The sequence below is a fragment of the Myotis davidii genome, unplaced genomic scaffold (assembly GCF_000327345.1).
Source record: "Myotis davidii unplaced genomic scaffold, ASM32734v1 scaffold292, whole genome shotgun sequence".
In the NCBI taxonomy this organism is placed as follows: domain Eukaryota; kingdom Metazoa; phylum Chordata; class Mammalia; order Chiroptera; family Vespertilionidae; genus Myotis; species Myotis davidii.
This window is the reverse complement of record NW_006285042.1, coordinates 4466099-4480412: the sequence shown is the minus strand read 5'-3', so window position 1 is coordinate 4480412 and position 14314 is coordinate 4466099. Positions and strand designations below refer to the sequence as shown.

Below are 14314 nucleotides of genomic sequence, written 5' to 3'. Positions count from 1 at the left end.
ACCACCACCATCATTACATCCTCTCATTAAGGTATCCTAGAAGGGAACGAAGGCAGTTTCTATAAAAAATCATTTATATCGAACCTATAATCTTAGTCTTAAGTGTTTTCACAGATTACTAGGCTGAAAAGTTAAATATAAGAATAGATACAGTGAAGTGCTTAGTTATATGCAGTGAAAAATAAGAACATATCCTTTAGATACAGATAGTACATGAAGTACTAGATTAGGGTCATTAAGTGCCAATAGTGTGCCTAGTGCTAAAATAGAAAGTGTTATAAAAATATAGATCTGCACCAATAAAATACCATTAGATGGAATATAATTATACTATGTTTAAGTCACATTTAGAAAATACTATCTAGACTACAAAATTAGTACATATCAGATGACAAAAGAACTGTGACTCATCCAATGAGCTTTTGAAAGTAGGCAAGACATAAATAAAAAATAATCATCTTCCTTTAAAGGATAATTCTGTTCCAGGCTTCAAACTTGCAAATAGTGATGCTGGTGCAAACCATGCCAGCCTCCCGATGTGACCCTTCCACATAAAACTGTGTGGCTAGGGCAGATGCCAGATGAAGTGAGACATCCTGATGGCAAGGGCCTTGAGTTCCTGCTACTGAGATTTCTCAGAACAGCCCTGTGTCTCTTTGAGACATGGTTGCTTAATTCCTCTGTCAAAGAAAATTAGTATCCTTAACATTAATGTCCTTTAAATTGCCCAGAGTCAGACTTTCAGAGGAATAAGGAGAACTTGGATTTGGTTCTATGTGTGATAAAGAGCTGTGAGACTGATTCAAGTCTAGGTAGGAAGGTAACAGCCCATGATGCAGAGAGAAGCAACAACCAACCAGCGTCACAGAAGATGACTGCTGTGGGACTCAGGCAATTGGTTCTACCAATCTGAGGGACAGAGAAAAACTCAAATATAAATGACTAAAGAGCCTTGGATAACTTAGAGAGAATTTTAGGTTCACATCTCAAAATTCATACCTCAAAGCCTAGGGCTTTCTTTTGTTGACTATGGCTGAGACCACCCAAACCAAATATAGGATATTGGTCTAGAGATGTTGAATTACAAAATCTTTTGAATATACTTCCCACTACTATCTATATTATCTACCTATCTATACTTCCTGCTATTACAAAAGGTCCTATAAGATACAGACAATCTTTGTCTGTGAAGCTGGGTCATGAATGAACAATGGGATTGGAACAAGGACAATGATAACCACCAGGGAGACTGGATGGATTTTCAGATGCTCTGACCCCCTCCCATCCCCATCTAGGAAGCCATCTCCTCCCAAAGCAGCTGAGACAGTGGGGTGGTTAGAAATAGTCAGGGCAGGGGTGCTTAAGCCTAGAGCCAGGCTGCCTGGGTCTGAATCCCAGCTCTACCACTTACTGACTGTGAGACCCTGGGCAAGCTCCTTAACATCTCAGGGCTTCAATTTATTCATCTGTAAAATGGTGGTAACAAGAACAAGAGTATCATCTCAAAGGGTTCTGTGAGGATTAAATAACCAAAGATGGGCAAAATGCTTAGAACAGTGCCTGGCTCTTAGTATGTTCTATTAAGTAGGAAGCAGAGGTTGTTTTTGCACCATCACCACTATTACTCAAGAGAAACCTAATAGTATTTTTATAACTCAGCTCAGAATAACAAAAATCTCAACTCAAGAGGGCTTTGGGGGAAGGTGAAGGATTTGAGAAAGAGAACAATTCTAAAAAGCATTATAGAAATGTATTAACTCATACCACTTTTTACTTAAGGCACTCTGAGGTAGTTTTTCATCTTTCCCAAGAAAAAACAATACAAATTGCTAATAGTTTGACATTGGTTGCCTCAAGACAGACCCGAGCATGAAGCAGAAGAGCTAATGCTTCCTTGAGAAGCACTGCCCCTTCCTTGTTCAGAAGCTGGCGATACTGTTAAATGGCACTAAAAACTGCCATCTATCGTCTCTTGGGATTACATCATGACCCTACCAGTGCTGAAGCTTTAGGAAATTTCCAGGGAAAGGCCAGAGTGTTAGAGTATGTTGCTTACTTCCTGCTCTTACAAAAATGTCCTGGGAGACACATAAACTTTGATCCAAGCTAAAAGCAAAGAAAGAACAGCACAGCATCTTGTCAAGAGCAGTTAACACTTCTTCCTACATCCTATGATCCAAATGCTAAATTATTGATGGGAAACAAGCTGGAGAGCCAGAGAAATAGTGACACTTAGTTCTTAAACCTTCCTTCAAAAATCCGAAGATATACCATCAGTCCCCAAAAGGTAAGAACCATCCTCATTGTAAGTCTCTATCCATTGTGAGAAAAGGAATTTATTGTAGTAATACTTCTTTGTCTTGTCAAGTACTGATTAAAATGGAAATACTTAAATAAGTAAATATACATTTGAAGAAGGGTGACCGCTGTAAGTCAAACCCCTGGGTTTAAGGTCCAGAGTAGGGATTACTGATCCAGAGTCCTTGTTAGTATTCTCCCTGAATAGCCGAACCCTCATATGTCCACAGCAAAAGAACCTTAGTTTACTAAGTCATTCAAACTGTGGAAGAGCAAAGACCTTCTAAAACCAGCTTTATCAAAATAAGATGTATTGACATATGCATTAAGAATGCACCAGTAACTGAGAAACAATTTCTCTTTAGTGGTTTATACCTTTCTGCACTATTAATTTAACTTAATCTTACATATCAGGGAGAATTTGTTCCCTCGCCTTTCCAGTGCCCAGAGGCCACCTACATTCCTCCATTTTCAAAGCCAGCAGAGTTAACATATGCAAATCTCTCTATAGCTCTGTTCTGCTTCCATGGTTACATCTCCTTCTCTAACTCTGACTCTTCTTCCTCTTATAAGAACCCTTGTGATTACATTGGGTCCACCCAGATAATCTAGGATAATCTCCCCGTTTTAAGATTCTTAACTTAATCACACATGCAACGTTCCTTTTGCCATATAAAGTGACATATTCAGAGAATTTGGGGCTTAGGATGTGGGCTTATTTTGGGGGCCATTATTCTCTCTACCACAAATGCCCTCGCCATGCTCTTCCCCTGTCGGAACACTTACCTGCCTTCTGTCTAGTATGTAAGAATCTTGAAGATACACTATCTACATCTGCAGACCTTTATAGCACTGGGTACATGGCAGTGGTATGCTAGTAACTGGATAACAGCAGGTTCTCTAAAAGAAAAAGACCCTGGATTTTCAATTTTTATGCTTTAAGTGCTTTCATCACAGCCAATTTAAGCTAATGACTCCCCTGAATGGGAAGTTGGGAAAAGATATAGAGGTATATACCATCTGACCAATACAAAAAACTACCCCAACAACATACATTTGTAATAAAGTAAAATAAGCAGGGCATGATTAGTTTTGAGTATTACTTTTGTTTCTATTTTAATCCTATCTATTTAGTTGTAAGTGTATATAAAATAGTTTTAAATAATGGCTCTCTTTGACAAACAGCTTAAAACTTCTTGAAAATTAACACCTTGCTCTCACAGTTGGTTCCAGCACACCAGTGCACAGTAGGAATATAATAATTATTTGTTGGATGGATGAATGAGTTAATACATCTATCGATAGTATACGTAATTGTATTCAGTTGTTAATCACCTGGTTATTTTTTTTTCCTGACATTTAGTGCTAAATTTAAAAATAAATAGTGTTGATTTTAATTTGAAGATAGGATATACTAAATTTGAGCATTATCTTTATTGTGTTCACAGGATATGACAAACACATTTTAAAGATTTTAAATTTGGTTAGAATTCGTTATTACCAACTTTGGTAGAAATAGTTGATTTAGAAGATATTCAATATATTTAACTATTTTATATAAAATACATACTACTAAGTTAAATATGAAACAAGCATTATGAATATGGTATCTTGTTTGGGAATTGTTGCAAACTCACAGTACATGAATAATAATGTATAAATTACTGCTGTATTACTGTAAAGTATTAACATGCTAACCTTTGGAATGTAAAATTGAAAAATCTTCTGAGAACCTTTATTTGTAAGCTTAATGATAGTAAACTAGTTTTTAAATATTGACAGGGAAAATTCCTATATTAGAGTACCTAAGTCAGTTCAACTTGGCTCTCTAGATGGTTCTTTTTAATATAAAACATCTAAGTACTATATTCTACAATGTTCTTTACAGCTTCCCATTAGATCCAAATGGCAATGACCCTGAGTAAGTCAGGTAAACTTGACACTACTGAAATCCTTTAGACATCATTCAGAATTAAAAAGGTCAATTGCACGGGGTGGGGGAAGTAAAGTTCCAAAAGCACAATGACACACAACAATGTCAAATAAAATATCTGCCTAGAAAGGTTTATAAGAAGTATTCTAAAGTCAGTCAGGCGTTTCTTAGTTGCTAATCAAATATTGGCAAAAGAGGTAACACTTTTCAATGAATGGTGGGGAGTATACGTATGTCCAAGTGCATGTGGGCCATAGTTGTTAAATGGCAGGGATTATGGAGGAAATGTGAGCAGGAGGATGATGATTGTACAGATGGGCCTAGATTCTGTGGAATTACATTTGTTAAATTAACAAGAAATAGCATACAAGTAGAATGACTATCTGCACCTGCATTAATTAATAAAACAATCTGTTTTTCGTGAAGAAGATTAGCTGCCAAATGTAGGATTTTTTCATTAATTCATTAATTTATATGAAAGTAAATAAATATATCCAATTTATACCACCATGGCTTGAAAGTATAAAATCTATTCAGACATATTTGTAACCACACATCAATTTTGATTGGGATCAAAATCCAGAGCCTCAATCAGTATAGATGATTTCCGCCAGCCATAGTACAAGAACTAGCCCACCGGGCAGCACTGATTTCATGATTTACTTACACACTTCCTGTGGTAGAGCTGCTATCGGTGAGGAAAGACCCATTGCTCCTTTCCATTTGGGCCAGTCTGAAAAATGAAAATAAGGAGGTTAGGCAAGGTAGCCACATGGGCATAGTCCACTGGAGATAAAACCCCAGTCATTTTTAAACTGTCATAAAGTCAAAATATAGAAAGGTCCAAATATCCTAACAAGATTGTGACATTAAAACATCTAACGTTGAGTTACATTTCTATCATCACTGACTTAAGGCCTATAGGCCTTTATCTTATACCATGTGCTACAGTCTTCTAATTGACTTAGCCTCCTACTTAACCTCCCAGACCCTCAAGTCCATCTTCATTCTCACACAAATCTATGTTCCGTTCATGTTTCAAGATTCTCCATTACTCCTCATTACCTCAGAACATCATCCAACTCCCTTAGCAAGTGGGCCCTACTTTATTGGACCTCAGCTTCTGTCCATCCACTCTCATTCCTGACCCTTTCCCTACCTGCAGTTCTTTGAACAAGCCATGTTCTTTCCCAGCTCAATGCTTTTGAGAATGTTTTTCCATTTGTTCAATCCTGGCTTTTCCCAGAAATTCTACTTGGCTAAGACCCAGTTCAAATGTTACTATGTTTATAATGCTTGAATTAACCTTTTTAGGCATAGCTAGTTACTAGCACTGTAGACACCTAGTATACCTGTTTTCTGAAAGTTTCTGCATTCCATCAAGACCAGTCTATTCTTTATATTTTGAGGGGGGACTTTAAAATAAACCCCTGGAATAAAACATTAGCATAGAGTAATTACATATTGTAACTCATACGTGCACCATCTCCTCAGAACACTTTCAATCTCCACTTTCATTCAACTACACTGGGTTACATTGTCTAAATCCTGCTTGTGCAGTGCTTGGATTCCCATGAGCTCAATAATCATATGCTACTGAGTTACTCTTTATAGAATGTGTAGCAAGTATTTGGTAAAGTGCAAATTACAACATGGAAGATGAGAGCCTGGATTACAAATATAATAGAATCATGGCTCCTATAAAACAATATTCCTTAAGTCAAGGCACATTAAAGATATCGGATTAATACAGACATAGATCCATTCTGGGAGGCAGTGTAGCAGAGGGCTGCTATCAAAAATTTCTTACCGTGTGGCATACTGTTCTATTCTTGAATGGGTATCATCATGAAACAGCTGAGGAGACTGTGAAGGGCTATAAAGGAAGATGCAAATAAACAGTTTTATACCCACATATTGATAGATGTTCCTATTAGAAATGTTAGCTTAGTTAAATAATAAATTTGCCATGCAAAGAAACCACTAGGATTGTTACCCGGGAGGCAGAACAATTATTTTAGAATGAGAGTTTAGTAATCACCCCATGCTAACAAAACTGATCAGAACATCCTCCTCCGCATATGGAGCCGTAAATACTCACTCATAATGCTCTGGCCACATACTGATGAGTGTGATAGGACTGCAGAGAGGGGAGAGGGAGACAAAAGGCACAGAACAAACACTTTAAAGCAAGTTAAGACAAAAGCTCTGGGAGGTGAGGGTGGGGAACATTCTCAATTGTCTTCCTTTGCTCTGTTAGGTTTCACCATTGAGAAATCAAGTCACAGAAGTCATTGTTAATTCTAGAGAAGATGCTGATATTTAAGAGCCTGTGGGGCCTTTTACAGACATTTACAGGTATTTGTTACAGAACAGAAAACACATCTTTAAATATTCTTATTGGAAAAAAGAGACCGAATGCTCCAAAATAGCTCAAACTTATAAACAAATTTTAAAGATAATATTCCATAATATACTGAGGAAAGGTGCAATCACATTTTTGTTTACCTTTCTGACCAAGTTGACCAGAAAGGTAAAGTTAAATACCAATATATTATACGTATTGATGGCAGAGTTGCAATAAAATAAGACTTTTCTGATTTTGTGTCCAAATTTAAATGTAAACATTCAAATCCAAGCATACACCAAGTATCTGAACCTCACAGATATATTTTAAAAAGATGTAAAGTCGATATCTCTGTAACCCAGATAGCTCCCTCACATCCCACCAAAAATTTCACATTGTCAATAAAAGTGAAAATAACTTTTTTAGATCATGATATACTTTTTTCATATAAAATTTTATCCAGAAGTTCAATCTATAAAACTGATAAACAAACTTGTTCTGCTTGAAGCAGGGCTTGCGTCTGGAGTGAGATCATTCAATATTACTCCTGGCCTTGGGGGTCCCCTCCAACCTCACAGCGCTGCCTAGAAATCCCCAAGTCTCCATGAACTACGTTTTGAAAACAACTGATGCTAATTTAAAACTAGCTCAAACCCTAACTTTTTTTTTTGTGAGAGAGGGGAGGTACTACTGGTGAATGTGGATATTTAAAAGTCTGAAATAAAGAAAATCACTTCTCTATTTAATTCAATAAAGTCTCCTAGAAAAGCCAGTGCTGACTGAAACAAAGAAGGGAAGCTGAAATTATTTCAGTTCTACTTGATTCTCCTTTACCTATCATACATACATGCTTAAGAAAAAGTTAATGATCTTATCTCCTATTGGGAGGCACAAGTTGATGTCTAAATAGCAAAGACCAAAAAGGGATGGAAGGTCGTCTTATTGGGATAAAAAACTAAGACCCTTTGGACCTACTTTCAAAAACAGGCATTTATCCAGGCTGTGTTTGTCAGATGATCTATACTGTAAGTAGACTTAATTATCCATGCATAGAACAGATACAAGAACAATGAAACAATACTGTACTATTCAATAGCCTTTTTACATCACTACGTTTCATTAACTCGGAACTAGGGATGTTAAATGTCAGGTGAATGGACTACTCTATACGTTCCAAAAAGCTGTAACTGCTTGAGAGATCATTTCTGGAATTCAAGGGCATCACAACATTTACTGTGAACTTTAAACACAGAATGAAACATTTTTTTTAAAAAAAATCTTAATTGAACTTGGAAAGGCTTTGTAAAACTGCTTGGTTGGTTCTTGTGAAGTTAAGTCAGTGTGCACAAAAGTGGTTCATTGAACTAAGATAAGAATGGCAGAGGCAGAGAGCAGAACTGAAGAGTTTCTCAAAAGAATGTGTGTTTTTTTTATATGTTGAGAGATTTTCTAAGAAAAGAAATAAAGATTAAAAAAATGAAACTTAATGCTTCATTGACTTCCAAGTATTTTGATTGGTAGGAAAAACACACACACTCTTAAGTGATAAGCTTTCTCATTTAACTCTGGAAGAAAAAAAAAGGCAATATTCTCAGTGAGTAGTTAGAATCTATGATTAAAGGGGGTTAAAAATAAGATGGATCTGTGTGTTAGCCTAGATTTACTAAAGCTCCCCCTGCTTCCAGAGCAGTGGCTGAACAGGTTGGTCTGATTAATCACACACTAATATGCAAGGAATCCGACTCTACTAAATACACTCACCAGTATATGAAATATAACCCAGATTTTCTTTGAAGAACTTTGTGGCTCTTTTAGTGCATTTAATTCTGAACAGACTACTTCTGCTTCCAGTCTTTTGCTTTGTTAAATCCATTGGTCCCAGAGCAGGGTAAGAGGGGTCCCCTCCTCCTCTCACATATAAACCTTCAATGGCTCCTGACTGCTCTCAGGATAAACTCCAAAAACCCTGGCATGGCTTACAAGGCCCTTCATTTTCTGGTTCCTGCTTCCTTCTCCACTCTCATTTCTTGCCACTATTCCCAGCTTCCCATCCCAGTTTTAAAAACAATCTTGACTCCGGGACTTTGAAAATGTTTCCCTTGTCTGGAAACTCTCCCTTTCCTCCTCCCACACCAAACACTGAATGTTTGGCCCTTCCATCACTCAGGTCTCAGTGTAGTTGTCACTTCTCCAAGGCCAGTGCTCCCACAACCATAATTACACTTCCTATGACTTGCTTCTCGCTACAGTAAGAATTTAATAACCCATGCAATTTATCTATTCCACCTTAGCCAATGTCAGGGACAGGTGTCTACATTAATTCTTTAAAATGTAGGAAACCCAACCTAATTTTTTACCCAATAATTCTCTCACAATTCTCAAATTATTTTTGGCACTATTTTAACTTGTTTCTCGGGTTTTTATTCAATGGTAACTTTTTAATCAAGCTCTACTCATTTATTTTGATTGATGTTTTGAGAAATCTTGCAAAGTTATAAAATTAATTAAATACCTAAGCATGGGTTTATTTACCTTCTTTTAGTAATAACTCCTTTTTTCCATAAATCCCCTCCACACATTCAAGTATAATTACTGGATAGCGGATAAGATTACATTTTGCGGTGATAAAAGAGAATGTAGAAGAAACTTCTAATCAGCTTCATAAATAACTTCCACACATTTACCACTTCGCTGGTTTTTCTCCAATGTTCTCCTCCCACAAATAGGAGAATAAACGAAATCAAACTTTTTTACTACCCACTCACATAAATTGTTAGAACAGAAGATTAAGTGGCCTTGTGCTAGAGAGGGCTCAGCAGAAAAATGAACTACAGCAAGTATAAGAACACGTTTCAGGATTTAAAAAAAAAAAAAATCTACCCACTCTAAACAGTAGCTCATAAATCTTTTTCAAAATGCATCTTGTGACATCTGATTTAATTTTATACGCCTTTTCTTTCTCTTGTTTTCCGCTCACTGAAAATGCTGGTAAATTTATGTTAGATGAAATGAAACATTTTCAGAGTTACAGCCAAAAATCCTAGCACAAAATTATTGGCAAGCTTTTCTGTTCTTTTTTTACTTTAACCGAGTCACTCAGAATAGAATGATGGATGCCAATGATTATTTTGACACTGAAAGGCAAATTATCAAAACTGCTTAAAAGGACTATAAAAGATCTATTCGTCTGCATGACTCACAGAAGTATATAGATACTTGAGGCACAAAATGCCAATAACATATCAAAAGAGTGAAAAGCACATCGCCAGTTCAAACCTATCAATTATCCCATAAAAAAAGCACTGTCATAATTCTATGCTTCAATTGCTTGTATTAAAATTTTTCCTAAAGTAGTGTGGAAAAGATGACTTGGAGGCATGTATATTAATTGTACACAGTTTGATATCAAGCAAAGGTACCAAAAAGTTTGATTTTTTTCATATGCTTTAAATGTGTACATGACACTTTTTGAGCTATTTATATATACAGCTGCCTTATATTTCTTTATATATATATACACCCATAATATTACCTACAGCAGCATAAAGACATCCACTATGCTTTGGCTGTGGTCTTTTTTCTACTTCTTAGCAGTTTCACAAATTTTAAAAAATACATTTGCACATAAATGTATGTATAGAGCTTTATATGGAAAAAAATTCAGACCAAACAGTCTATCCCTCTATTTTGACATCTTTGAGACATGCAGTGTTATAATACACTGGACCATTACTGTTCTCAGATTATGTCTCTATGAGTTTTGAAGGTTAAAGAAAGTTTGAGTTCACAAAAATTGTACCTGGAACACTTTTAATACTTCTCTACTGTATAATGTAAAGAACCCCCCACTTCACATGTCTGAGCTTGTTTTATAGTCATTTGAGAGAGCATCTTTCTGTAACAAGAGCCTAACTATTCCTTACGAGTAGGAACCCTGGTGATAATTAGCAATTAAGGTTAATTTTCTCCAAGATTCAAGCACACACGAAAATATTTGCTTTGGCAGGTATATTTAAGCTGATATTCTAAAGATTCAAAGATTTAAATCATATCTATTTTTGATCTTTATATATAATTATTTAGTAATTTAAAATTACTTCTTACATTTGTTCTGGCTCATTTTCAAAATTCTTCTTTTTATTTCAGGCTATAAGTTATAATTTTTCTTTGCTTTAAAATCCAATAGTAATTTTGTTACCTTGAAACTTTATTTCATTTATGCTTGTATACACAAATTATAAAATTTAAAGAAGTTGTGTCAATCTCATGTACTATATGTTTATTTTTAAAATATGTTTTTATTGATTTCAAAGAGGAAAGGAGAGGGAGAGAGAGATAGAAACATCAATGATGAGAGAGAACCATTGATCTACCTCCTGCATGCCCCCTACTCGGGATCAAGTCTACAACCTGGGCCCTTGACCGGAATCACACCCGGGACCCTTCAGTCCGCAGGCTGATGCTCTATCCACTGAGCCAGCTAGGGCTATATCATGTACTCTACAAAGCTATTTCATTTTGCTGTCATGTTCAAGACAAAAGAAATTAGAATGTAATGTTAGATTTTGATGAGATTTTAGTATAGGTAGATATCTGAAGCAAGATAAGTATTAATAAATTTATATTAAAAGTATATAAAATAAGTGTGAAACGCACTATAAGAAATAGTAAAACATTCCCGAAAAAGGGAAAATGGGAAATAAATAAAATAATTAAAGAATATACACTATTACAATTTGCTTTAAGTGTTTTGAAGAGGAAAAGAGATAACCAATGCAAAGATTAACACATTCATACATATTTGTAAAGTATAGGAACAAGTGCACAATGGAACCCAAAATTTTAGCTGTGACACTGTCAAAAGCAAACAGTAAAAATTTATGTTGTAAAGACTGATTCTAAGTTTAATTGATCTCCTTTAAAATGGAACAGTTTACCAAAACACAAACAGTTTTTGGTATCAAACAATTTCTTTTGTGTCCTTAACATAATAAATGACACTATCAGATATAAGTACAAACATTAAAATTAAACTTACGTCTCTAAGTTGTCACCTTCAAGAACGGTCTGGACAGGCAGGTAGCCAAGCCGAGGATGTTTGGCAAAGTATTTCTTTGATCTGAACTTATTCTTCAGCACCTTTGTGAAGTCACGTACATCTTCCCCAGATGTTGTCTATGAGGTTGAAAAAATTACACTTCTCTCATTAAAATGGAAGAAGATAACTTTATACAATAAATAGACCAGATGTAAATTAATGCAATTAAATGACAATAGTTTCAGTAGCTTTATGTATTTTTTGGAATAACACACAATGTTATGAAAGCACATAGTATTCAGGACTCATCATTAAATTAGTTTATATATTTTTTATTTCTTATTGAAAATAAAACATAGCTAGCTTATTTGCCCAATATTTTACAAATTAGGCCAAAAAGTTAAATTAGTTTTGGGAATTTTATTGCCTGATTCCCATCTGTAAATAAGTTGCAGTTTATTATTAAACATTTAGGGATGATGAAGTATGATGGATATTATATGGTTTTAACTAAGGTGCAGAAATGAGCACTGTACCAGGCTGCTTTGCCAGTCTGGCTCAGCCAGGGCAGTGTACAAAACAGTGTTTTTTTTAGTATGGTCACATAACTGTGTAAATATCATCACTATGGAATTCCAGAACATTCTCATCACCCTGAAAGAAAACCTACACTCATTAGCAGTCATTCCCTCTCACGTACTGTCTCCTCCTCTCAGCCCCTTGGCAACCACTAATCTACTTTTTCTTTCTATGGATTTTCACATTCTGGATATTTCTTATAAATGGAATCATACACTATGTGTGTTTTTTTAATGACTGGCTTCTTTCATTGGCATAATGTTCTTCTAGCTTATCTATATTTGGGATTCAACATGAACTCCTCCTGCTTGGGAAAAACATAATTCAAAAGTGCAAGTCCAATTCCACATGATACACTTTTTAGCTAAATATATTTAGGACATGGAAAAACAAAGCAAAATCACCAATCAACAAATAAACAACACCTACCTGCCTCCCAAAAAGTTGCAGCAGGGGCTGGAATTAAATTTGAGTTTCTGATATAAGGCTCAAATTTAATATTTGAAAAAAGTGAGTTCATTCTTATACAGAAATGGCACATTTTTATTTCATCAATTTCCATATCAAGGGGAAAAAAAGTACCACCAACATTTGTAACCTAAAGGCACTGCCATAAACTTTATGCAATATTAAAAGCAAAAGCAAAAAGTAATTCATCCCACAGGAACTAGTTATTATATTCAGTTCAGTAGAATGTAATTCTTTAGTTGGAATAAAGCCAAGAAAATGAATTAAATCTATTTTCTCACCAGAAAAGTTAAAAGACATTTATACATATTTGGTCACATTTTCTATGTAATGACAATTCCTACTACTTCTCTGTTTTAAGTGCTAGAGCAATAATTTGGTAAAAGTGAAAAAGAGGACCACCCACTTGTAATGAACATAAATAATCAAACTTAACTCTGTCTTCATGCTAGGTATAACACTTTTTTAAGCAAGTAGCTATTTATATTATGATATGAAGATGAAATTGAAAGGACCCTCCATTACTACACAAATTACCCAATTCTTTAAATTATCTTTGCATTTCTTGAAAGACTAGGTTTTCATTTGTTGCTGTAAATGAAAAGGAGAACAAAAGACTTTGCAGACCTCATGAGATGAAATGAGGGTAGCATACTGGCACAGAGCCCTGCACCTTATAAATAGCCTTCCTTCAATCTTTTTCCATCAAGGGCAGTGAGATCTTCATCACTTTTGTGACCCATAAGGAAACTGACACTAAGGCTTTGGGGGATTCAGACTTACAAGGTCAGTGAGGAGAAAGCTGCTCTTGCAAACCCAGGTCTTTTCACCATATGTCACTTCTACAAAACTGAAACAGTTTTAAGTCTTGTAAGAGGAAAAAACCCATATAGCCATTGACTAGAAGATTTATGATTACATTCTAAATTTCCCCTTCATTTTAAATAAGTATTGCTAAGAAACCCTGTGGTTGGTTTTTGCAAAATTTACATGGACATGTCCAATCTACAACTAAATAGACCTCACTATGTAGAGAAGGAGAGAAGTGCAAATTTCTAACTCGTTGAACATCCAGAGACAACTACTGGTAAGTGTTTGTGACCGGGCCTTCCTATTTCCAGGCCTTCACTCCTATGTCCGGTCCCGCCCCTCGGTAGCTGGGATGCAGGCCAGGAACAGCAGGAGCCAAGATGGCGGCTGACAGCACATCCCTGGTGTTCACAGACCAGATCCACAAAGAGGATGTTCAGCTTCACCTCAGTGGTATGAGGAAGCTGTTTACCACAGTCGCAGCCCTTGGGTGGCAAGGGCTTACAGCTTATTTTAAAACTAGAGGCCCAGTGCACAAAATTCATGCACGGGAGGAGGGGGGGGGGCCCTCAGCCCAGCCTGCATCCTCTCTAATCTGGGACTCCTCAAGGGATGTCTGACTGCAGGTTTAGGCCCAATCCCGGGGACATCCCTTTCACAATCCTGGACTGCTGGCTCCTAATTGCTCACCTGCCTGTCTGCCTGGTCACTCCTGACTGCCCCCACACTGCAGGCCTGCTCGCCTCTCACTGCCTCTGCATGCTGGCCTGATAGCCCCTAACTGCCTCCCGCTGCTGGCCAGGTTGCCCCAAAATGCCCCCTCCCTGCTGGCCTGGCCAAC

General features: G+C 36.3%; 1 protein-coding gene across 3 annotated transcripts in view; it reads right to left on the bottom strand.

Moving 5' to 3' along the window:
• The window catches only part of UTRN (utrophin), a 461667-nt gene that overhangs the window by 14481 nt on the left and 432872 nt on the right, over window positions 1-14314 (bottom strand). For all 3 annotated transcript variants that reach the window (XM_015558521.1, XM_006755401.2, XM_015558522.1), the window contains 4 exons: window positions 11617-11753; window positions 6333-6371; window positions 6042-6107; window positions 4899-4964 (listed from right to left, as the gene is read on the bottom strand). In XM_015558521.1, coding sequence (XP_015414007.1) covers window positions 4899-4964; window positions 6042-6107; window positions 6333-6371; window positions 11617-11753 — 308 coding nt within the window. The remainder of the gene's footprint in view (window positions 1-4898; window positions 4965-6041; window positions 6108-6332; window positions 6372-11616; window positions 11754-14314) is intronic.